The sequence below is a fragment of the Melitaea cinxia genome, chromosome 13, assembly GCF_905220565.1.
Source record: "Melitaea cinxia chromosome 13, ilMelCinx1.1, whole genome shotgun sequence".
Lineage (NCBI taxonomy): Eukaryota > Metazoa > Arthropoda > Insecta > Lepidoptera > Nymphalidae > Melitaea > Melitaea cinxia.
Window position 1 is genome coordinate 15,726,374 of NC_059406.1, and position 26,987 is coordinate 15,753,360.

At 40.7% G+C, this 26,987-nt stretch overlaps 1 protein-coding gene across 1 annotated transcript; it reads left to right on the plus strand.

Annotated features, from left to right (window-relative positions):
* Positions 1-12,567: 12,567 nt before the first annotated feature.
* Positions 12,568-17,868, plus strand: LOC123658952. Its single transcript, XM_045594243.1, has 2 exons — positions 12,568-15,432; positions 15,625-17,868. Exons 1-2 carry the CDS (start codon positions 12,568-12,570, stop codon positions 17,866-17,868), a joined length of 5,109 nt encoding a protein of 1,702 aa, XP_045450199.1.
* Positions 17,869-26,987: the final 9,119 nt, after the last annotated feature.

Sequence of the window (26,987 nt, forward strand, 5' to 3'; positions counted from 1 at the left end):
TTTAAACTACAATATAAAACTATAACAAGTATATTCACTACACAAACGTTCAGTTAATCACTTTCGTTTTGTTCGATTGTACATAGATCCATAATGCGACATCTTTCATTCTTGTAATGTAACTGTACCAGTACATTCGTTTTCACTGTATACGGTGCACCTGTCACAAGCTAAGCATCTTTCATATTTATAAATTATCTAATGTTTTAAGAGATGCATTAGGAAAATCAATACTTTTATTTACTCGATTAAACTAATTCAGGAAAATAATGAGATGACGGTACGCTATCTGTCATCAATCACAGATGAAAGATAATTGTCTACGATTTCACCAATGTTGCTATTGTCTTACAATCAGTGTTAGAATAATAAAAAATACTGTCTAATAGGAACTAACGTATACAATACTCCGTGTTGCTCTTTGATACAATAACGATTAAATACCCATAATTGTAAAGAGAAAAGTTAATTACGTAACTAAATAATTTAATTGTACTTTTTATCCTATATCTTCAATACGTAATGTAATCCATAAAAATAAAGCTGCGATTGTGACAACTGAAGATTTTAGTTAATTTATTAAGTTTTGTCAACTGAAAAATGAAAAATGTAAAAAAGCAGTTAGTCTTAATAATTTATTTCGCATATTTATTAAGCTTTGTTTAACACTAAATAGATATTTCATTATATACATCAAAGAGCATCACGGAGTAGCCATTTACAGGCGTTCCCCTCTGTCAAGGTATAAGGCCAAATGGCCATATGCGTACAATAAAACTAGTTAAAAATTATAAATATTATCGGTCGTGTTGACTCGATTTGTTTACCAACACAGGCCGCTCGCCCTCATACAATATGCGGATCGGTCGAGCGACTGATCGGAGTCTATTTCCGAGAAGTCACTGTCGCCGAGCGATGGTGTTGTTACCGGTTTGTTTGTAGATAGTTATCGATAAAAACGGCAAAGGCAAAAGAGGAGAGGTTTTCTAAAAATCCAAATTTAAGGGATACATGGAAAAAAAATTGTAATTACAGACTAATCTGGACACCCACAAAAAATAGTGAAATTTGTTCAGATCATATCAATACCACTAACTTTCAAGTGTTGGCGAATAATAGAAGGAAATTAGTCGAGGGCACCAAACCAACACTAACGCCACACTGTTTTTGTCCCGTAAGTTTTTTTTGTCTCATGTACAAGGTAATCAAGATATGGTTCACCTTAGTCATAGTAGTGAAATGCAGCTTAGATTTATCAACTTTGAATATTAACAATGTTAAATCCATCCTTTCAGAGTCATCAGCAAATCATTCAATCTAGTAGATGACAGGCTATCATCTTATGATACCATTAGTGCTACGCTCCTTATTCCCGATTCGTTGATATCACTGTGTACATCATCAACTCCTCAAAATGTATGTTAACTTTAAATCGTTTATTGTAGACTGGCATTGTTTGGCACAACAACGTTGCACCAAACGTATTGTGACATAATTATAATAGTTATATGCTGTCGCGATACTTTTTAACCGACTTCCAAAAAGGGAGGAGGTTCTCAATTCGACTGTATTTTTTTATGTATGTTATTTCAGAACTTTTGACTGGGTGGACCGATTTTGATGATTTTTAATTTAATAGAAAGCAGATGTTTATCATGTGGTCGCGTTCAAATTTCATCGAGATCTGATAAGAACTTTTTGAGTAACCTTTGATAACGCGTATATATTACGTATATTGTATTAATTGTCGATGTAATTGAAGTTGGTTTTTTTTTCGTTCGCGAGCAAATACAATTATTGTAGATAATGAATGTTGCGTTCTACAAAGTCTTACTACATTATATATTTCTATTATCATTAGTTTTTGCAGCGCACGCAATGTAAGGAATTTTTTAGGTTATTTTTTTATCTCTTGGGTTACATCATTGGAGTTTTAGTAAGGATCCCTAATATTTTTGAAAATATAGTATAACCTATGTCGCTAAAGGATAGTGTAGCTTCTCAATGGTGAAATAGTTTTTTGAATCGGTCCAGTAGTTTCGGAGCTTATTCAATGCTAACAAACAAACAATCAAATCTTCACTCTTTATAATCGTTTATTTTACATGAAGATGTTTGATTTGTAGTATATAATAAATTAAGTCTATTTTTATAACACCTTACCTTTGTATCACTTTAAAAACCTTATTTCCCTAATCGAGTACTTGAATTTATCGATAATGCATATCGACAGTTGGTACAACAACGGCTGTAAGCAACTTGTCAGTGTAGTCGCAGCGTGTCATTATACTGTAATGACACAGTATAATGACACGACAATGTATCTATGTGTGTGTGAAAAATGTAAGTGTGATTTTAATTTAGTATGTGTGAGTTTCGTAGCGATAGACGATTATTTTTGTGGGGGAATTAGATAAAGTAAGCATATATATATATATAAGCATGTGTAATTTCTTGGTAATTTCCCCCCGCAAAAAATGCCAGACAGTTTTGTATCGGTAGAAAACGCCAGGGCTACTCCTCTCCGTGTTGCTCTATGATATACATTCAAAAATATTTTTAGTTATTCACTCACAAAATTAAATGACTGGTTTTAATTAAAACTGTCAAACAGGAACATTAAATATATAAAAAAAAGTTGTTAATGTGTTGAACAAAAACAACACAATATATTCAATTGTTGATAAAACGTTACAATTCTTGTATTGCTATTTAGCAGCCTATTTAATGCAGTTTCTGTTCTAAAATAATTTTAGTTACAGTTTTGCGGTCTCGCAAGTCCATAAATAAAATTACGCTCAACTTTCAAGTCCTATAAAATGGTTTTCTACGCCCATGCATTCCACTTTTTATGATAATTGGTCTTACCTGGAACATTATTTTATCGTTCTTTGCATGAATATAAAAATTAAATATTGTATGGAGGTTTTTAATATCAAAATATTTAAAATACATATAATATATTTTATGAAAAATATTTATAGATTATATTAAAATATTTATAAAATATTTTATGGATATTTTTGAGTCTACTTGATCATGTAGGTACTCTAAATAATAACCGCCGCACTAAAAAAGGACGGTATTTGCTGCCAAATTATAACAAGAGATGGTGCATTTGGTCTGAATACTAAAAACTATAGACAAAGTTTGTTTTCTTTTACATTAAGTTATTTCTCTCCTGTCTTCATTGTTCCTAACTATAGTAATTTTATTTATCTAAGACAAATGTTTTGTTTTCCATTTACATGATTTCAAACAATTGTTTGATTTATTAAGAAAAATAGTTTTAATTAATCAAGTACTTATAATAAGACACACACACACACACACACACACACACACACACACACACACACACACACACACACACACACACACACACACACACACACACACACACACACACACACACACACACACACACACACACACACACACACACACACACACACACACACACACACACACACACACACACACACCCGGGGCTGAGGTGATACTGCTACCGGGCGCGTCTCCACCAAGCGGATAGGAGAATGCTCGCCGCTCACATGAGCGGAGGGTAGGAGTGAAATAAAATAGCTCCCGCGGACAAAACACTCCAAGTTAAGACGTTAAGATACCGTGTCGAGGACTGCATGGCGTCAGGGAAGTGACGTCGCAAACGGTTCCCCTGGGGCACCGGGTCCAACCCCAGGCGTATTTAGTGGCCTTACTCCAGCAACCGGGGCTCTGCTGTGAGTGGACAGAAATTTCCCTAGGTACTCGTGGGAACAAATGATGAAATTAAATAGTAATATAAACCAGAATCAAACGAAGGAAGAAGTTAGTGGAAATGGGCGTCATGCTCAACAACTAACGCTACTAGGTAGTGCTGAAATGCAAAGGACGCAAGCGCTGGAACGCCTTGAAAAGCTGACCAACGAGCTTCAAGAATTCGTCCAATCGAAGATCAATATCCATAAGGAGATAAAAACTAAGACGACTGGTGTTGCAAACGCCCTCAGAAAGTTCAAGGAATTGGACGAGGAATGGCGTACAATGCAACAGCGCTGTCTTTGTGTTACGCCGAAGGATGCAAGTGCCGCAGAACTAATACGCGATCAAACTGATACTGAGTCTGTGGAAGGGAGGGACACAGAAGTCAAAGGTGACGGTGAATCAGTTGCTGGAGACAGAAGCGAAGAAGGTGCTAGGCTTGGCAAGAGAAAGACGCGTAACTCTCCGGACACAGCAGACATTCAAGCCAAGAAGAAAAAGGACCTGAGACCAAGTCCCTCCAACAAGGAGCAGAAGGATCCTAGGAAGCTTCAACAGAGTGCCATCAAGGAGAACAAGAAGTCAGCCTGGGAGGAGGTGAAATCGAGGAAAGACAAGAGGAATCAGCGTAAAAAACAGCTTTTGCAACAAACCCAGTCTAAGCCGCAGACACCTCCACCAAAGCCGAAACAGAAGATACCACGAAGGTCAGCAATGAGACCCGATGCGCTGATTATTCGCCCAAAAGATAAGGCGAAGTATTCCGAAATACTCACTCGGATCAAGACCGCAGTGCCCAGCGAACAGGCCTGCGATACAGTCGATAAAATCCGCAAAACAGCAGCGGGAGACATGCTCATCACGCTGTCAAAAGGCAGTGCTGACAGAGGCAAAGTCCTGCAAAAGACTATCGCGGGCATACTTCAGGACGACGCTAAAGTCATCAATACGGGACCTGAAGAAGACGTAGAAATCCGCGATCTTGATGATACCACAACAAGAGAGGAAATCTTAGCCGTATTGCAAAAGATAGCCGGAAATGATTGTGGCATAACGGCCAAGGCTATAAAAATCCGTGGAGCATTTGGAGGTACACAAACTGCGTCAGTAACATTGGCAGCAGCAACAGCGCAGAAAGTAGTAGGGCAAAACGGCAAGATCAAGATTGGCTGGGTTAACTGTCGAATCAAAACGGTGGTAAGGCCTGTCCGATGTTTTAAATGCTGGCATTTTGGACACCGAGCGGTCCAGTGTAAAAGCGAAGTGAACCGATCTAATCTATGTATCAAATGCGGAGAAGGAGGACACAAAATTGCCACCTGTGGGAAAACAGCTAGATGTGCATTATGCATTGAACAACCTGGCACGGAGAATGTGGCCCACCATGCTGGCACTAGCAGATGCCCGGTGTACCAAGAGGCACTCCTGAAGTTGAAAAATAGAAGGACATGAAGATATTGCAGCTCAACATCAACCACTGCGAGGCTGCACATGATCTGCTTATGCAGACTGTGCGTGAACTGAAGCTTGACCTTGTGCTTTTAGCAGAGCCATATAAACATCTTAATGGCCAACCATGGGAAACGGACAGCACCAATAAAGCTGTCATGTGGTCCTGTGGCAAGCTTCCTTTCCAGAGTGTCAACAATGGTAACGCCGGCTTCGTGGCGGCATCGGTGGATGGCATTCGCTTCTACAGCTGCTATGCACCGCCTAGTCTCTCCATTGCTGAATTCACTAACTTCCTGGACAAACTGACCGAGGACGCGAAGCAGCATCACCCAGTGGCGATAGCCGGTGACTTCAACTCCTGGGCAGTGGACTGGAGCAGCAAACACACTAATGCGCGAGGAAAAGCATTACTAGAAGCTTTCACTACATTGGATGTAGCACTGCTCAATTGTGGTGACACGCCAACTTATATTAGAGGAGACGCAAGTTCTATCGTAGACCTCACTTTCGTCAGCAACAGCCTTATCAGAGGAAACTACTACTGGGAGGTGTTGAATATCTACACTGCCAGTGACCACAACGCGATTCTCTGGGAAATATCAACCGACCAGAATCCTAGAAGATCTAATAAGCAATCTAACGCCATTGGTTGGAAAGTAAAATCTTTCGACGCAAGTGCACTGATGGTAGCCTTGGATAGTGCCCCGATTGCCTCTGGATGTGCAGAAGAAAAGACGAAGGACCTGATGAAGAGAGTTACCCAGGCTTGTGATGCTAGTATGCCTCGGAAACGTGGCAGAAATCAGAGACCTTCGGTGCACTGGTGGAACGATCAGATCAGTGTTCTTCGTTCGGAGTGTCTTAGAAAGAGAAGAATATCCCAGCGTAGCCATCGACGACCTAACTCTGCAGAGCTGGTAGCGGAATATAAAAAAGCGCGTCGGGAACTGAACAAGGCTATTAAAGATAGTAAAAGAAGATGCTGGAAAGATCTCATCGATGAAGTGGAGAGGGATCCATGGGGAAGACCGTACAAGGTGGTCATGACTCACCTGAAAAGCCAGCCAATGCCGCCACCTACGTGTCCACAACTCTTAAAGAAGATCGTGACCGCGCTGTTCCCACAGCAACAGGAATTTAACTACCTGATAGCTCAGGGTGAACTGGGGGACATTCCACGTGTAACGGAGAAAGAACTGATGGAGGCTTGCAATCGTGTAGGAAATGATAGAGCGCCGGGATTGGATGGTATCCCTAACATTGCTTTAAAAACAGCTATAAAAGCAGCGCCAGCATTATTTCTGGGCGTCTACGACACATGCCTTAAGGAAGGGACTTTTCCTCGGAAGTGGAAACAGCAACGACTAGTGCTTCTCCCTAAGGGGAAAAGGCCACCGGAAGAACCGTCATCATACCGCCCACTTTGTATGTTAGATACAGCCGGTAAGATATTCGAGCGTATAGTACATCAACGAATAGAAGCAGTTGTCGATCCACTTCTGGCCGACAACCAGTATGGGTTTCGAAAAGGACGATCAACTCTGGACGCGATCAAGCTGGTAGTTGACACGGCCAAAGAGGCAATCGCAGGTACCAGATGGAAGGGTGGTACGAAGAAGTATTGCCTGGTAGCCGCATTAGACATCAGAAATGCTTTCAACTCTGCCAACTGGGACTGCATTATGCGAGCCCTCGAAGAAAAAAGTGTCCCAGGATATCTTCGCAGAATCGTAGCAAGCTACTTCACGAATAGAGTCCTAAGGTACGACACCAAGGACGGCCCAAGAGAGTATCGTATCACTGGAGGTGTGCCGCAGGGTTCGGTTCTTGGCCCACTGCTGTGGAACGTCATGTATGATGGGCTCCTGGGACTACCGTTTCCAAGAAGCGTCAAACTTGTAGCGTATGCGGACGACGTAGCCGTAGTGATCGTCGCCAAGCACCTTGATGAGATTAACAATATGTTCGGTATCACCTTCGAGCAAATTGACCGGTGGATGGAGTCAATGAACCTGCAACTGGCTAAACAGAAGACTGAAGCTGTTCTAATTACCAGCAGAAAAGTGGTGGAAACGATTACGCTGAAAGTCGGCGAGCAAGAAATCACATCGCAACCATACATCCGATATCTGGGAGTGATGGTTGATGCCCGACTCAACTTTAAGCAACAAGTCGAACACGTGAGTGCCAAAGCATCAACACTGGTTGCTAGCCTGGCACGGCTGATGCCTAACATCGGAGGCCCAAAGCAGAGTAGGAGACGACTTCTGTCTTCAGTGGTCACATCAGTGCTTACATATGGGGTATCCATTTGGGCGGACGCACTAGACACCCAGGAGTCATGGAGAAAGGCTGGACCGGTGTACCGTCGGGGCGCCTTACGAGTGGCCAGTGCATTCCGCACAGTTTCAGAGGAAGCAGTGTCTGTCATCTCCGGAACTTTACCCCTTAAAGTTCTAGTCGAGGAAAGACGAACCCTATACCAACAGAAGAGGTCAACCACACTGAGCGCTGAGGAGCTCAGAACTGAAGAGCGGCGGAACAGCATAAACCGATGGCAACAACAGTGGGATGCCGCGGTAAAGGGTAGGTGGACGCACCGTCTCATACCGAGGATCGACATTTGGCTGAACCGGAGTCATGGCGAGGTCAACTACTACCTTACACAGATGTTATCGGGACATGGCTGCTTTCGGGCTTACCTCCATCGCTTCAAACACGATGATTCTCCGGAGTGCCCATCTTGCCTGGCAGTCATTGAAGATGCGGAGCACGTTTTCTTTGTGTGTCCGCGGTACAACCCTCAGCGTGATAAACTGGAGAGCGTCCTCGGCCGGAGAATCCAACCAGAGACTGTAGTGGAGGCAATGTTGTCCACCGAGGCTGCTTGGAACGCTATCAGTACGTATGTTACAGAGGTCCTCACCGACTTGCGTTCCATAGAAAGACAGAGAGCAAAAGACAGTAGCAAAAAAGAGATATAAGATCTTACGTACCTGAAGGAAGAGCGTCAGCTGGTTCCTCCCCCTGCGAAGTAATGCCTAACGGCGGTACCGTAGGGATCAGAGGCTGGAGAGCGAGGGGGTTTTTTTAGTGGGTGGAAATCCCACACTACCGACCACCATCTTTCACGGCGTAGTCTTTGAAAGATTTTTTCCTCCTCACGCAAGGAAAAAAAAAAAAAAAAAAAACACACACACACACACACACACACACACACACACACACACACACACACACACACACACACACACACAGACATATTGTTACGTGTTAGGGTTCGAAGGATTTGGAGAGAAAGACCTGCTGACTCTTTTCAAGACTTTATTCACTAGCACTAGGTCCAACACAAAGCACTAGATTCAAACACTAAGCACTAAGTTCAAACACTAAGCACTCACGATATCCTCAGTCGTAGCCAATGTCGTAGGTTTCGCTGGTACCACTCTTGATCACTAGTTTTCACTCTTGAAGTCGCCTCGAAGATCGCTCAAACTGAACTGTACTGACTCGCCTCGCTGCGGCTATTTATATCGGCAGAGACGAGGCCCAGACCATTCTGGAAAGTTCGCGCATGTACCCGGTTTTCGAGACTATACTTCTATATAGTTCCACAGTTGTTCCTCTAACGCCATCTAGTATTGAGTAGAGAGTTTCATGCTGTCTCTGTCTTTGCGTGGTTTTAATGGTTGCCGCTAGATGGCGCTAGTTTCTTTGTGTCCTTAACAATATATTACCATTCATCTTTATTTTTCTTGTATGTACTAAATGAGTTATTTCATTACATAAAAAATAATATTTTCCTTTTTTTTAAATATTGCTAGTCGTACGGAGTGGTTAGTTTTTTTACGGTCACTCATGATTATGTTTGAGTTTTGTTAATGGGCTTGTTGTAAATAATATTAGATATATAATTATGTCTCACTGTTGTGTACTCGTTATTGGGTACACTCACCCAGTAGTAATTTGGTCTGCATTTGTCCAACTTTTTACGAAAATTATTATAACGAGTGCCTTTACACGGGGACACGTAAAAAAAGTAAACTATATTTTAATTACGACTAAAAAAATATTTTTTTTTACTCAAAGTTTGTAGATTACATCATTTAGTTTGCAGGCTGTGTTAGCTTAAAAAAGCTACAGTATTTTCCCCGATAGCAGTTTTGCTCTTACAAATCAGGCAGACATTTAATTCAAATTAAGTTTAAATATGAAACCAAAACCTCATTCACTTATCAAAAAAAAAAAAGACGTAAGAATTTTATATTTCTCTTAAGAAAGAAACGGATAAATATTCGTCTGAGAGTTTACCTAACGACCACTTCTGTCCCTCGAGACGATGTCGTTAGACGTCTGTTACAGGACTATCTAGCTATGTTTATTACAAGTTTTTTTCTACCAACTTCTTATGTTCTGCATCCTTAATGTTACTTCACTATTATGTGGTACTTTTCAAACGCTACTCCATATGACTATAATTATACGAGACGTAATATTTGGTACAAATTTTCTCGCTCAAGTTCAAAATAGTTTTTTTTTTTTCATATTAGTTCATATTACTTTATTGTAGATTCTAAAAAAGACACGAGAGAAAATTACTATGAACAAACTTACAAACCGATCTTATCAATGATAATTATTTGAGAATATTTTTCTTTAATGGTAAACAAATTGTCTGAGAGCGGCTGTAAAATGGGCTCGTGCTTTTGTAATACAACTTGATATATTCACAACGTCAGATGTCAGTGTAAATATCATGACATTTAATTGTCTGTTTGGTCGGCAGGTGTCATTGCTAGTTGCTACTATGAAGAAGATTTAGAGCGTAGTACAATACCATAGATTATACACTTATATACTGGGTACAATACACTGTTTGAGTGTGTTTTATTGGATATTGTCCATCATGTTATTGTTAAGAGCCATTTCACAAAAATCGGTAACAATCCGCGAAATTGTAATATTAAGACATCGTTAATCTCAGTGTTGGATGCAATAATGTAATTTATATTCTTGAAATATAATAAAGCAACCTTTGTTTTAGTCCATAGTCGGATCAGAATTTTGATTTATATTATGTGTATAAAATTATTAACCTTTTCATCAGCCTCCTCCCTAGGTAAACGGTCGCAATGTATACTTTGAAGTCCTACTTTTCAATAACCTCTACGTTGAAACCATTTTAAAAAAATATCATAATATGTGGAATATAATTTTGTTGCTCACTATCATAGATTTTTATTCCATTTGTATCTCTATTAAACGATAAAAAAAATTTAAAGTTACGAATATTTTCCAAATAAGTACAATTTTAAAAGCGATATTTCTCTTAGAAAGCTAAAAAATTTTAACGAACTATCTTCATCAAAGTAAACTTACATCATTAAGGAATACAAAAAAAATAATTTAAAAATGTAATTATTTTTAATACATTTTATATTAAATAATAAAAAGATAGTATATATTACCACGCATCAAGCCCGGTAAATCAGTCGAGCGCCAGCGCTCTTAGTGGGAAGGTCCACGCCAAATTCTGCGCAGCCGTCTCTTTCGCTCACACGCGCCAAGCGCCTGTTGTTATAGCGGATAAAACGCATTTGATACTTTCATAATAAAATATAAATAAAATAAACATATTACGAAAATGACTGTAAATTAATATAATGATAATTTCTGTAAACAAATGTATAATTTAATTTTCTTTTCTCACACTATCAATACAAATAGGCATTTCAATCTGTTTGTCTTGTTATTTGTTAATTAATATGTTTGTCGGTGTCGATGTCATAAAATGCTATTGTTCCGTTTTTAACGTGCAAATGTTTATAATTTTTAACTTTCCGCGCGCTCGTTTACTTAACCAATGAAATGTCTTAATTTCATTTTAAACGGTACACGCTTGTTATTTGACCAATGAGAGCGCCCGGATCACCGGCGCGCATGCGCAAGCCAACCTCCCAAAGAAAGCAGCGCCCGCGGCGGCCAAGAACAAGAACAGCTGTCGTCTAACCGTACGCATCGCTATTGCTTCCGTTGAAATCAAAAAAGCTTCACTGTTCCGAATACTGCATCTTGCGAAAGTTTGTGTGTGGCATGATTTGTGGACGATTAATGCAGAAAACCGTGGCTGGCCAGCATAGATCCTTTTAGTCGCAACAAAGCCAACGAGAACCACTCCGTCTTCCGTTCCTGCTGCGCAAGGTGAGTTGTGCTTGTGCATATCTCTTGGTCTATATTCTAAGCGTGTACCGTTAATTACCGGCGAGTATATGTTCATACTTGATCCAGATTGTACGCATAGATATTTCATCATCATTTAAGCGAACCGTATTCATTTGCGTACATCTTTTTGGTGCCGAAACCCGGGACTTTTGGATATATTCGGTCAGCCAAAATACCAGTTTAAGTTCGTGATTGTAACGAAAATAACATTTTTCTATCGTTTATTGTACTTACATAAATCATAAACATACCATAACGTAAAAATATTTAACAATTACGAAAAAATTCTTTGTTCCATTCTGTCCGCTAACGCCCACATATATCTACCGTCAAAAATTTAATTTTTTCTTACCGCTTACTTACCGCTCTAACCGATCGCGATCTCTGTTGAAATATACCTACCTAGAACATCGAGTCGTTTATTATCAATTAACACAAAATTATTTACCGTTTTTACCATTTGCAATAACAATATTGCAAATTATATCGTACCTTAATTTCTGTGTTAAGTTGAATACTACACGACTAGTTACGTCGATCGCCCAACATACCGTAATAAATAAATTTTATAAATAACTTCATTTTAACTTTAACATTTATAAGCAAAATATCTTGTTGCATTGTATTGATATTAACGTTAACTACATATATAAAGTAAAAATAAAACTTATACTTATTATCAGTTTATAAAAAATAATTTTATTTCTAAATATGTATATATGGCAAACCGTTCTGAGTTGTAATAAGGTTCATTTTAGTTAATAACCTTGTGTAAGGTGTTCAATATTATAGTTGTCGCTTTAACTACGACCATCGATGGTTGTTGCTTACCTACGACCACGGATAGCGTGATTGTTGTTATTTGAATAATCTATAGAAATAAATAAAATTGGATATCTCTTAAACGGCTGGACCGATTTTAGAAGGAATAACTTAGGCTATTTTTACTTTGGAAATTTATTTATTTATTTGGTAATTTTGCAAACTAAAATATTATTATTATTTTTTTTTTCTCCACCTTAACGAAGTTGCGGGCTCAGCTAATATAGTATAATATTCTCAATAACCGTTTAGTTTTAATAAAAGGCGTTTTGAATTCAGTGAAAATTGTTTATTGTTTAATCGTTAACGATGTCTTACCTAGCACGACGTAAATCTAAACCTGGATTCAAACGGTGTACGGAGACGAATTATACTGTTAGTAATTTGCCTAGTTTGCGACGTAAACGAACTATCGCGTATAATCGTATTACGAAGGCTCTCGAGGTGGGGAAGTTAATCGAAACCGATGCATCACAGACCGAGTTATTTCTCTCATATTGTCAGGAAATAAAAAACATCGCGGATAGTTTTCAAGAGGCACACTTCATCATTTTGGACCTTTTAAACGAGGAAGCCGATGATGTAGATACCGAGATCCAGGAGAATTTCGATGAAATGTACTTTCGGGTCGTTGCAATTCAACGTAAATATCAACAGGGTTCGTCGCAAGAATTAAATAATGCGAGGCGTGATTCGTTCATGGGTGCGCAGAGCAATATGCGTTTACCGAAAATTTCACTTCCGGTATTTTCTGGTGCTATCAAGGAATGGCCTGAATTTATCGCGACTTATGATGCGTTGATTCATCGATCAACAATTCTAAGTGATATCGAGAAATTTCATTATTTGGTGTCGGTGTTACGTGGTGATGCGTTATCGTTAATTAGAACGTTTCCGGTCGCTGGTGAACATTATATAAGTGCATATGATGCTCTCAAGTCCCGCTATGAAGATAAACGTGAATTGGCATTTGCGTGCTGGCGCGATATTTTGGAAGTAAATTTCAAAACTTCACACGCTCAAGATTTCCGACATGCGTTAAATACAATAGATGAAAACTTGACTATTTTGAAAAAGTTGAAGTTACCTACCGAGCACTGGGACTTCGTGCTTTGTTACAATATTTTATCGAAACTAGATACTAAACTGAGACGCGAGTTTGAGGAAAGGCACATCGACATCGAGCTGCCACAATATCAACATATAAGGGCGTTTTTACACTCTAAGAGTGAAGCGCTGATACGCGACACGCACTTCTCCGCCGTTACTACTAAAACTTCACAAGTTAGCAAGGAAGCATCAGGTGCCTTTCAAAAATCGAAGCGACCTACCGTCACGCATTCGCTTGTCGCCCCCACCGTCGAGCATTCGCTTGTCGCCCCCACCGCCGACATGTCTAAGAAGAAGGTTGGTGACAAACAAGAGGGCAAACCAACTCGTGTTGCGACAACCTCCAAACTTATTCGTAAGTGTTCATACTGCAGTGCAGAACACCACATAACGGCTTGTAAAGATTTCTTGTCTAAATCCGGGGACGAGCGCATGGCTGTAGCTGGCGAACGGAAATGGTGCTACAATTGTCTCAACTCGTCTCACTCGGTGCGAGAGTGCACATCGATATTTTCGTGTCGAAAATGTCATCGTAAACATCACACTCTACTACATCGAGACCAAGTGGGGAACGACCCTAACGCCGCGCGCGATCATTCGCAATCGGTAGCCCTAGTGGCTAAGAAATCTTTTACTTCATCTAACCCGTCCGCGAACACGACCGTGTTACTGGCCACTGCCATGGTTCAAATTCGTGACACAAGTGGTGAATTTCATACATTCCGAGCGTTGTTTGACACGGGTAGTCAAAATAATTTTCTGACAGCACACGCCGCTAAGCGACTTGGGCTCAAGCCTAGAGCCGTCTGCGCCGAGGTACATGGCTTGGGGGGTGCTCCTGCCTCAGTCAATGGCGTCGTGACGTGCGACCTCGGCACTAATGACAACGTTAGATTTCATCTCGAGATGCTCGTCATACCGAACATCTGCGGAGATCAACCCATCGCAAGACTCAATACGGATGGATGGAATGATGTCAAGACATTACCGTTAGCAGATCCTGGTTTTGACATCCCTGGTCCAATCGACGTCTTGTTAAATGCCGACGTTTTCGCTGAATCGTTGCTCGAGCAGCGTTTGAAGGGTAATGGGTCTCGACCGCAAGCACTGAATTCAGTTTTCGGATGGCTTCTCCTAGGGAAGTCGCGACTCGCATCCTCTCTTTCATGTTTGATGGGATTAGCACCTCCTAGCATGGATGAGAGCTTAAATAAAATGGTTCAGCGTTTCTGGGAAATCGATAACGTTCCACAATCTTCTCGATTAACCCCAGATGAGCAAGTTTGTGAAAATATTTTCACTCATAACCACTACCGTGACGAGACCGGAAGGTATCACGTCGTTCTTCCTTTCAAGAACAACTCGGAGCCTCTTTTTGAAGGCTCTCGAGCGATAGCCTTAAGGCGCTTCCATGCCATTGAGAAGCGGTTGTCTCGTGATCAATTGTTAAAACAACAGTACACCGATTTCATGACTGACTACATCGAAAGTGGTCACATGACTCTGGTACCTGCTAAGCACATGGGCTTAGGCAAGTACTACATACCGCACCACTGCGTCTTGCGTCCCGACAGCTCCACGACGAAACTCCGCGTGGTGTTCGATGCCTCTGCTAAGGACGCGAATTCAAAATCGCTTAACGATTCGCAACTTGTAGGTCCAAAGTTGCAATCCAACATTGTGGAGATTCTTCTCCATTACCGGGAACACAAAGTCGTCTTTATGGCGGATGTGCGCCAAATGTACCGCCAAATTAACGTAGCTCCTCATCACCGTGAGTACCAGCGCATTTTCTGGCGGGCTCACCCAGATGAGCCTCTCCAAGAATACATTTTAAATACCGTCACCTACGGAGTATCTTCTTCCCCGTTTCTGGCATGTCGCACCATCCAGCAGCTGGCCAATGACGAGGGTCATCATTACCCTAAGGCTAAAGCCGTTTTAACTTCCGATATTTATATCGATGACATCGTAACCGGAAGTTCAACGCTGGAAGATGCCTGCGATATCAAATCGCAAGTCATCGCTCTTCTCACTCGCGGGCGCTTTGAGCTACGCAAATGGGTGAGCAATCGACCTGAGCTTCTAAGTGACCTTCCCTCAGAAGCGTGTCTTTCGGAAGCTATTACTTTTAACCAAGCCGAAGACACAACCGTGAAAGTTCTTGGGCTGAAATGGGAGCCTGGCTCAGATTCATTTGTTTTTAACGTCCAACCGTCAAATCAACCTTGTACCAAGTGAACGATTCTGAGTGAGGTAGCCAGGGTCTTCGATCCTTTGGGATTTCTGTCGCCTCTAATAATTCAAGCCAAGTGCTTAATCCAAAACCTTTGGATCCTCGGCGTTTCGTGGGATGATACTCCCCCACCGGAAATTGTTGCACAATGGAACAACTTTTCCCAACAACTTCCACAAATCAGAGAACTTAAGGTTCCTCGCGGGTTCGTTATCGAAGGCGCTCGATCGTATCAGCTGCATGGGTTCTGTGACAGCTCTGAACTTGCGTACGGCGCCGTCATTTATCTACGTGTCACCGAATCTGACGGTTCCATTCGCCTCTTCCTTGTTTGTGCACGAGCTCGCGTCGCGCCTTTGAAGAGGCAGTCGTTGCCACGGCTGGAGCTGTGTGCTGCGGTTCTACTAGCCGACCTCATGAAATTCGTCAAGGAGACATTGCGGATTCCCATCCACAACACTTATCTGTGGAGCGATTCCACCGTTACCTTAGCTTGGCTGCGGTCCCCTTCTTCGCGATGGGTAACTTTTGTCGCAAATCGTGTCAGTCACATCCAGGACACAGTTCCTACCGAATGTTGGAGGCATGTGCCCTCTGCGACCAATCCAGCTGACATTTGCTCTCGAGGACAGCTGCCAACGGAACTATTAACCAACACGCTATGGTGGGCGGGCCCCGAGTGGCTCTCTCAACCACAGTCTGAATGGCCAACAGACATATCTAAATGTCAGACGCAGGAGGACGTTGTAATTCCCGAACAACGTAGTAACGTTCTCATCGCTAATCAAACCGAGACCACTTCGAAAACGTCCACAATTGATCACCTGTTCGAGAAGTATTCATCCTTTGATAAAATTTGTCGGATCGTAGCGTATATCCGTAGATTTCGCGTTAACTCGTGCGTTGATGGTCCACGACCTGAGAGTCTTGTCATAACGGACGTCGAATATCATCGTGCTCTCCTGATGATCGTCAAACATTTCCAGAACCGTTTTTTCTTTGACATTATATCAAATCTGAAGTTGCGAAAACAGTTGCCTCGCAACTTCCGTAAGTTAAATCCTTTCCTGGATGATCAAGGTATTCTCAGGGTGGGCGGACGGCTGGCTCGCTCTGGTCTTGAATTCGAACACAAGCACCCGGCATTGCTGCCTAGGAAATGTGTGCTCACCACAGCAGTAATCGAATCCATTCATCGGAAGAATCTTCATCCCGGTCTGAACACCACGCACTACCTGATCTTACAGCAGTTCTGGATTCTGGCGGCTAAGCGTGCCGTGCGTCAACACCTCTCGAAGTGTATGCGATGCTATCGTCTCCGTCCTCAACCATTGCAACCGTTTATGAGCGACCTTCCCGCCTTCCGCGTCAACCAGGCAAAAGCGTTCTCTCAAGTTGGGGTGGATTTTGCGGGTCCCTTCCGGATCAAACTGGGTATCCATCGCGGTGCTAAAATCGATAAGGCTTACTTATGTTTATTCGTCTGTCTGAGCACCAAAGCTGTACACCTTGAAGTAGTGTCCACTTTATCGACTGACGGTTTCATCGCTGCGTTGCGTCGTTTTGTCTCCCGTCGGGGCCGTTGTAACGTCATACATTCAGATTGCGGCACAAACTTCGTCGGTGCAGCCTCGCAACTCTTATCATGCATGGAGCTAGCAACGAACTCAGAACGGATTGCATTTAAATGTAACCCCCCATCTTCTCCACATTTCGGTGGAGTATGGGAAATTCAAGTGAAAGCCGCGAAAAGTCATTTATATCGGATTGTTGGTGATCAAACTCTAACCTTCGAGGAGCTTACCACGCTCTTCACTCAAATCGAATTGATTTTAAACTCCAGACCCTTGTATCCATTAAGCTCTGACCCTAACGATTTGAACGTTCTTACACCTGGTCATTTCTTGACGCTGGAACCTCTTACGGCGGTTCCCGATCCAGATTACTCTAATGTTAATCTTAATCGTCTAAGCCGATGGCAACTGATTCAATCGTTCCAACAGCAATTTTGGAAACGTTGGAAACACGAATATCTACACGCGTTAACTCAGCGGGCAAAATGGACTAAGGACTCAAAACAATTAACCGTAAATTCGATCGTGCTTATTAAGGATGATAATCGACCTCCACTCCAATGGGCATTAGGACGAGTAGTCTCCTTACACCCTGGGCCTGATGGAGTGATTCGAGTAGCTACTTTAAAAACTAGAGATCACATAATTAAGAGACCTTTAGTTAAATTGTGCCCTCTGCCAACCGAATAACAATATTTCTTAACAAACGTAGTTTAGTTTCTTAATTTTAAGATTAGTATCGTAAGTCAAACGTAGTTTAATTTATTACCTTTTTTCAATCAAATTTCGGGAAAATCCCATTGGTATTTTGGTGGGCGGAATGTTCCGTTTTTAACGTGCAAATGTTTATAATTTTTAACTTTCCGCGCGCTCGTTTACTTAACCAATGAAATGTCTTAATTTCATTTTAAACGGTACACGCTTGTTATTTGACCAATGAGAGCGCCCGGATCACCGGCGCGCATGCGCAAGCCAACCTCCCAAAGAAAGCAGCGCCCGCGGCGGCCAAGAACAAGAACAGCTGTCGTCTAACCGTACGCATCGCTATTGCTTCCGTTGAAATCAAAAAAGCTTCACTGTTCCGAATACTGCATCTTGCGAAAGTTTGTGTGTGGCATGATTTGTGGACGATTAATGCAGAAAACCGTGGCTGGCCAGCATAGATCCTTTTAGTCGCAACAAAGCCAACGAGAACCACTCCGTCTTCCGTTCCTGCTGCGCAAGGTGAGTTGTGCTTGTGCATATCTCTTGGTCTATATTCTAAGCGTGTACCGTTAATTACCGGCGAGTATATGTTCATACTTGATCCAGATTGTACGCATAGATATTTCATCATCATTTAAGCGAACCGTATTCATTTGCGTACAGCTATTTTATTCATATCGTAAATATTAGATTCATTCGTAAACTGAAAAAACTAAATCAATTTAAAAAAAATTGTTTCATAAAATTGATTTTTTATTTTTATTTTAAATTTATTAACTGTTGTTATATAACATACTTGAAATTTTTAACAAATTAATTATATAAAAAACATTTTATACCATAGTTATTAATTTTTATTATATATTAGAAAATGATCATGATGGTCTTTTGGTTGTCACACTATATTTACAAGCACAAAGATCGCGCAGCTCGTACGACTCGCGCGATGCGACCAAATTTACCTAAACTTGCAGAGCGTAAAATTGTGAAATGGCTCTTAAATCCTTGAAAAATATGCATTTTTCATCACGCCCTTTTTCGTTACCACGAAGAATACAATTTTTTAGTACCTATCAGTTGAAAATTTGCGAATGCCGGCCAAAGTTTGGTCTCGTAATCTTTCATTAAAATTCATGTTTTTTATATATTGGGTTATCTTAACTACTTGCCTATAATCAACTAGCAATATCGTCATTGGCCTTAGTCCGTCTATTGCAGACGATTTAGACAGTATCAGACAGCCACTGTGTCGCCTAGGACACTCTTCAGAAAAACGCAGAGTTAGCTAAGTTCTGCGGCTCCCTCTCGACCTCACTGACTAGGCCTACAGGAACGACGAGTCGATACGTGTGGAGCCAGTTCGGCTGCAGGAGTCTTTCAGGTTGAGTAGAATAGCACCACCCACTTTCTTCCCATGGGGGTCGTAAGAGGCGACCGAGGGATAAACCTGGCTCAAAATCATCAGGGTCCAGGGAGAAGGACAACTTCATTTGAAACCCGGAATAGGGTTTCCGCCAAGCATTCCTGGCATAGCACTAGCAATACCCGTGCGAATAATTCGCACTAAAGAAGTAAAAAAATTACCGACCGTCGATCTTGTTGACGTTGTTTCAAAATTAAAACCGTCATATATATAATTTTAATAATTAATTAATTTACAATAATATTTTTTTTAGTTGTGGATGCCAGTAGAGCAAGTAATTATTTATAAAATGAAATATAATTTATGTGGAGTAATTGTGAAGTTTTTTTCTAAAAAGGGAGGCAAACATCTTAACGTTAGCGTTTTAATATATATGATTTTTGTTACATTACGTATTTCTAACTTTGACATGTAATAGGTCCAGACTACACGAAATGAAAAAATATTTTTTCAAATATTCTTAAAAATATATAGTGTATAATTTAAATATTTTTTTTTAAATAATTATATAAATTAGAACTCATGTGTTCACGCCACTGAACACACATGAACACAATCAATCAATCAATCAATCAAAAATAGCTTTATTCAAATAGGCTCCAAGAGCACTTTCGAATCGTCATTTTACAAATAAAAACTTTAAAAAAAATTATTATTTTTGTAAAAGTGTGAAACATGAGTTCACGCCATTTTTGGCGCAAACTTGTGGAGGCCTATGTCCAGCAGTGGACTGCGATAGGCTGAAATGATGATGAACGATGAAATAAATTAGTAATTGCTTTTAAATTTCTTAACTTTAAGTAAATATCAAAATAATTTTGCGTTATAAGGAAATAGCAATTAAGAATATTAGGTTTTTTAGAAGTGTCTAAAAACTATTTCTTTTTTAGGGCTCGTTTTGTTAAATTGAATATATACATTTTTAATTATTGTAACATTGAAAGAAGGAGAAGTCCTAGCTACCTTCTTCTTCTTCTAGATCTTCTCTAAAGTTGAGGTACTTCCCCAGTCTTTCGAAATTCGATTTTTTTCTTTCGAAATATCTGGCAAAATAGATCTGGTGTGTTCTACCTGAATAATACCTTAATGCACACCGTTCAGTGTAAAGTTTTTTTTTGCACAATTGGGTTGGCAAATATTTGTACCTACGGCCCTCATGATGTTATGTAGTTACCTTAGCTTCTGTAACACCAGAATCAAGCGCGTTGCCAATCCTATCCGCGAATCTCCCCATTAGTTCTGGGCACCTTACTTACAACAGGTACACAGCACCACTTCAGAGCAGTGTTATTTAGCTGTGATCTTCTGTAAGGTAGAGGTACTTCTCCAGACGGCCTGTTACAGATATTGAACAGGATATCCTGCTATCGGCATACCTCAATAAAACCTTTATTCTTTATAAAAAAAATATGAAAATAAGTAAATCTATAATTTTATTAAAATTAAAATAGCCTTGACCGGTAGTCTTATAGAGTAGAGTTATAAAAAATACAACTGAAATGATGTAACCGCCATCATGTTTGACAATAAACGAATGGCGAGAATAGCTTTAAAGAACTTTAATCCTTATTACGTATGTGGTATGAAACTTAGTTTTACGTAACTTTATATTCTGAGTAAATGAAGTCTAATTGAAGTAGTGCTGCCATAGGTAAATATAAAATAGGACATATAATTAAAACTTTGCACCTATAACGGCAGAGGTAAAACAAACACGTACGCACTTTATGCAACTATTACTTTATTAATAAACACTATACAAACTGACAGCGTTTCCACTTATTTCAATGCTAACACAAGAATAATTACATAAATCAACAATCGGGTAATTTATACCCTCTTTATTTTGCGCGTGGCCGTAACGGCACTCGAAACCGGAAGACCGTTAACGAACCGTATGGCTTTGGCTTAGCTTCGCTTGGCTATGGTGTGGCGTCATAAGGCTCGGCTAGACAATATGGTGTGGCGTTACTTACCCCTTTTTACGAAAATTGTGCAGACGAAGGAGTAATTTCGCACACTTATGGTTTATATAGATAAGCAGTGTAGAATGCAAATATTTATTTAAAATTATTCATAAAAATTACATTTAATCAATAAAAAAAAAAAAAAACATTACACACCCACCATATATTTGACACACACATGCCTATATACTCTTTTGATTATTATATTATAGAAGTATAGTCTTTGACTCTGTTGTCTATAATGTTTAAACTTATAATTTAAATAAATTTTTAAATAAATAAATAAATATCTACACAATACATACACGGTCGTCTGTTCAACTATGTTGTATGTATGTATGTTCAACTGTGTTGTTGTAAAGTAAGCAACTTAATGCTTGTGTTATAGGTAACAGCCGACTGGTATAGCTAGGTTTTTTGTTTTCGATAAACATCATTATCATCATCATCATCATCATCATCATCTCCGCATATGACAGTCCACAACATACATAGGCCTCCACAAGTTTACGCCAAAAATAGCGTGAACTCACGTGTTCGATAAACATACTTAAAAATAATTTATATATAAATATATAAATAAATATATACAACACCCAGACCCGGGGTGGGAATCGAACCCACAACCACCGGAGCAGAAAGCAGGGTCACTACAAACTGCGCCAACGGGCTACTCATTTTAATTATGGTCGAATTTCGACCACTAGTTTAAAGTAATAGATAAGACCTATTTATTACTTGTTTGTGGTACGTACCTAATATTACACTATTTTTATTATATACGTTTCCAATAATTGCGTACACATGTATTATGTAAGTTGCTTTTTGATCGTTTCTGTCTCAACATTTTTTCCGTTTAGCCCAAATATTGCCTGGTAGAGAATACACATACAAGTGTACACTCCACCTGATTCCATAGCTTATAATCACCTTTTAAAAAAACCTTAAAAAGCCGACCGGTGGCGGGATAACCATCCAACAACGCCAGCCCTGCGGTCACTAACCTGCCTGCCCAGCGTGGTGACTATGGGCAAAACACATGAGTTCACATTATTTTTGGCGTGAACTTGTGGAGGCCTATGCCCAGCAGTGGACTGTATAGGCTGTAATAATGATTGATGGTGATGATGATGAATCACCTTTTATACAAGGACCATTGCAAGCGGATTGTCGACCCTATCCCTTACCTTCACCTGGAGCTATGGATACCTTACTTACCATATGAACTCAATACTGTTTGAAAGCTACTATTAATCTGTGATCTTCTGTAAAGTTGACGTACTTTCCCAGTCGAGCTGCTTTCATATTTCGAGTAAGATATGCATATCCACATCAACAAAAATAATGCAGTAGGACATGTCCTGAAAAATAGAAACGATTGGCTAACACAAAGAGAGAAAACAGCAAGTCTTCATCGCCATTAGTGCATTTGGCTACAAATTATACTCTTCAGTCCGCCATGATACGAATAATTATATTTTATGCCTTTGCCGCAGATGCACCGAAATAAAAGGCACACTCATAATTTATACATGTAGGCTAAGACAAAAAAAGTTAGTTATATTTATTATATGGGATCTCCCATTTTTTAATAAATATGAATAAAATGTTATATCAATGGTTTCATTGCTTTTGATCTGAAAATGAAAAATGAAAGTATTTATTTTGCCATATAGTTGCAAAAATATCAATCAATTAAAAAAAGACATCTAAGCATTAGGTAAGCATTACAAACTTAGGTAATGTAACTAGTATTATTCAGCAACCTTAACTTAGCCACAATATTTAATTAACACTAAATTCTAATGTCTCGGTAGCCATTATCTTCTTATTATATCCTCGGCTTTATTCGGCTCTGCACTGGACATAGGCATCTCCAAGTTCGCATCAGACATTATGCCGCGAACTCATGTGTTTTGCTCATAGTCAGCATGCGCTGGGCAGGCGGGTCGGTGAACGCAGGCCTGGCATTGTCGCACCGAAGACGTTGCTGCCCGTTTTCGGCCTGTGTATTTCATAGCCAGCAGTAGCAAATATTTCAATAATTTAATTAAAATAATCTCCCTAGTGTAGACCGAGAGAAAAAATATCTAATTTTGTGTACAAAATTTTACTGTATTAGTGATTGTTTTCGTTGTAGGATTCTGGAGACCCGAATCTTTTCGGAGCTTACTCCTTAAGAATCGATTTTCATATAAGGCCCCCGGTATGAAAAAAATATGAGGAGTAAAAGTCTACTGAACATACGACTTCGTTACGTTTCTCGTAACGCCATCTATCGGAACCGAATATAGTGTAATTTTTTTCTAAGACAAGTAAGCCTTTTTTGTTTCTATTTTGACCTGACACACACACTTTTTTTGTCTACAGGATCTATTCACAAAGACATATCACCTGCATCGACTATAAATTAGAATACTTGAGGATTGCCGATTAATTTAGACAAATTTTTTTAACAAATCAAGGCTTAAACAAGCTTCAAAACTAGCTACCATTGCATCCTCAAAAAAATCGATAACTTTAGGGGAATAAGCGTTTCCATCTCGAAATAATTCTATTAATGTCTACATATTCTGTACATTAGGCTGTCTTGGCATTTTAGACATTCACACTGATTTTTAAATGTCGTAAAAAAAAAGAAAAGTTGCCGTTAATGCGTCGCGATCGTAAGAATGGCCTTAATTTTGTTTCACTGCAACAGAATACTTTATGAGATTGATTGCAACAGAATACTTTATGAGACAGTTTGTGAAATGTATATTTTAAGACGCGTTTGTATGTAGCGTTTTAATTTTGCAGTGCCTTTTTTAATATGACTAAGTCGGCAATTAAGTGTAAATTGTGTCGGCAGCTATCCTGTTGATAAGTTACCGTAGCTTACAGACAGTCGTCGAAAAACCCCAACCTCGGTATAGGCTACGGCTACGGTAACCGCTTACCATCAGGTGGGCTGTGCTCTTGTTAGCCGACCTAGTTTTATGGAAAATTGTAATATTAGGAATTTTCTGATAGGCGTTTTTGAACGTACTTGCATATCAGTCTTTATTTGTCTGTAGGTTAGTGTCCAATGAGAATAATCTGTGATACTGATGGTCATTGTAGTATTGAGACATCCAGTGTGTTATAACCTTAAAAGTCACAATTATTTACTGCAGCAGTTTTAAGACCCTTAATATTTCATCAAAGCTTAAGTGTTTCACGTGTATATTGCAACACAAGAGACACTTTACATTAAATATTTATGGTCAGTTACATTATATAACTAAATAAAGTGTCCATGTTATACTTCTGTGACAGTTTGACAATGTAGACGTAATCAGTAAAGGCTAACTTATACTTAAAATAAATAAATCTATACAAATAAATAAAATTGGAGTGTCTGTTTGTAATATTAAAATAATTGCGTTTTACTAAACGCAAATGGATGTATACACGTTATACTGGTATATACCAAGACAACATTTTTTTCATTCCGGCATTAATTTCCGGCTAATCTCTAGAACGGCTGGGCCAATTTTGACGGGGCTTTCACTGGCAGATAGCTGATGTAATAAGGAGTAACTTAGGCTACTTTTATTTTAGCAATTTAAACATACGAAGTCACGAACACAGCTGGTAATAATTAAATATCTTTTAACATACATACACCGTCGTCTGTTAACAGCCGATTGGTATAGATAATGTTTTGTTTTGATAAATATACATAGAAATAATACATTTATTAATATATAAATACAAATATCAATCTCAGGCGGGAAACGAACTCACAACTCGCGGAACAGAAAGCAGAGCCACAAGAAAGTGCGCTAACGGGCTAATCCAACTGTTACGGCCCTAGCCAGTCCAGCAGAGCCTCAGAGGTCGGGGCCCATCAGCGACCTCCCGGCGGACTGCCTAGGGTCGGGTACGGAATACCTATGGCGATCAGGATATGCGGCGTGAGCAATCCAATACAAAAAAGGGGTTGAAAAATAAGAAGGAAATTGCACTTACCTTCGAAGGGCAGCTAGGGTCTATTGGGATCGAAGATCGCCAGGGAACGTGTATAGGTCGTGTGGTGTGGTGTGACGTTAAGTGTAAGATAGGTGTCCTGACAGTCCCCGAGAAGGAGGCCCCAGGCCCCCAGACTTCGATAGTGAGTAGACACTCCCAGTCACTCGCCAGCAGACACGTCACAGAATTGATTATAACGAAATAAATAACTCAGTCAATACACAAGCAGTTACAGTCACAAGCACAGCAACAAATATTTACAGTTACCAAATAAACCGTTAGATATATTCACAGGACCGCGTGCGGTCACGCCAGCAAAGAGTCCAAACCCAACATTGGGGTTCTCACAAAGCTACACAGAAAATTGCGTTCGTGCAGAGCGAACTCGAGACCTTACAGTTAAGTTATAAGTACAGCAATTAAAACGGTAGCAGTAAAGTAAGTAAGTAAGCAGTTAATAAACCACGAGGCACGCGCAAAACAATAAGTCCAACAATAGGAACTGGTCGGCCGTCGAGCAGCGATACGGCCACACCTTGCAGAGCGGACGCGAGACTTTATTCGCCGTATCGAGCAGCGATACGTCCGCTACCGTGAGAGCGGAATCGAGACTGTTCGCCGCTAAGCGGCGCGGGCGACGGCGACGGTGGGGGGCCGTGCCACCTGGCGATATCACCGATGAAGCCCATACAGAAAAAAGCGTCGCTAACGCAGCGAAATGGTATTACAAAATCATAAGTAATAAATGACAGAGCCACGGTTAAACTAAACTCTAAGGCAATCGCTCTAAGGCGCGATTTGGCCTAAACAATCCCCCGTCCCGGACAGAAGGGCATTATGTCCGCGAGCAAATCGGTAAACGAAACAGGGTCGGATCGGATCAGGTCAGGGACCCCACGGCAAAAACAAAACAGCTAAGTGCGGCCACAAAGGCTTCAGTGCTGAGGGCACTTACAAGTTTCAGATGAACGGCCTTAGTGGAGAGACACACGAACACGCACAGGTAGGCTCCATGTGAGCACGCGTTACGAAAGCAGGACGACTTGACTAAGACAGGGCCAGCGAAATTAGTTCCGACTCCAGCGAATGGTCGGATGGCAGTGACGCGATCGGCTGGCAAGTCGCCCATCATAGGGTGAGAAATGGCGGCCTTCAGTTTGTAGCACGGGATACATTTAAAGATGACGCTCCGGATGGTGCGTCGGCCCTAAGACAGGGCCAGCAAATTAATTCAGCTCTTCCCCTAGGAGCGGGAGGCTCCAGGCCTCCGATGCCAAACATTCGACGTGATTCAGAGCTCCAGGGGAGCCCTAGTCTTCCCACCAACCAAATAGAGGCCACACAATGTTGTGAACCCGAGTCCAACAAGGCGCGAAATATTAGACCGTCGCCCCTCGGGTTGTACACCTGCACTGAGGCTGTCGGCAAAAGGACATTTTGACAGCTTAAAGGCTCAGTGGAGGTGGCCGTGGTGGGAGATAGGGCGGCAGCTACCTAGTTGGAGCTGCCTCCATCGGACCAGTCCTCGCGCCGGGGGTCCTCGTAGCGGCAGTCAGGTGACAACTCGACCACCGGCAACAAGGTAGCGCTAAGCGGAAAGGCCCGGAACTCAGAGGGCCCCGGCCTAGCGGGCCGGGACAGATAAGAGGTCCTAGGGACCTGGTAAGGTCGCCGACTCCGACCAAAGGGGAGAGGGTGGCGCTCCAGTCGCGGCCACTCAG

Bases quoted from the DNA above. Each gene is read 5' to 3' on its own strand.
- LOC123658952 (XM_045594243.1), top strand. From the start codon at position 12,568: ATGTCTTACCTAGCACGACGTAAATCTAAACCTGGATTCAAACGGTGT. The intron at 15,433-15,624 runs GTGAGCAATCGA...ATTCTGAGTGAG, and splicing joins GCTTTGAGCTACGCAAATGG to GTAGCCAGGGTCTTCGATCC.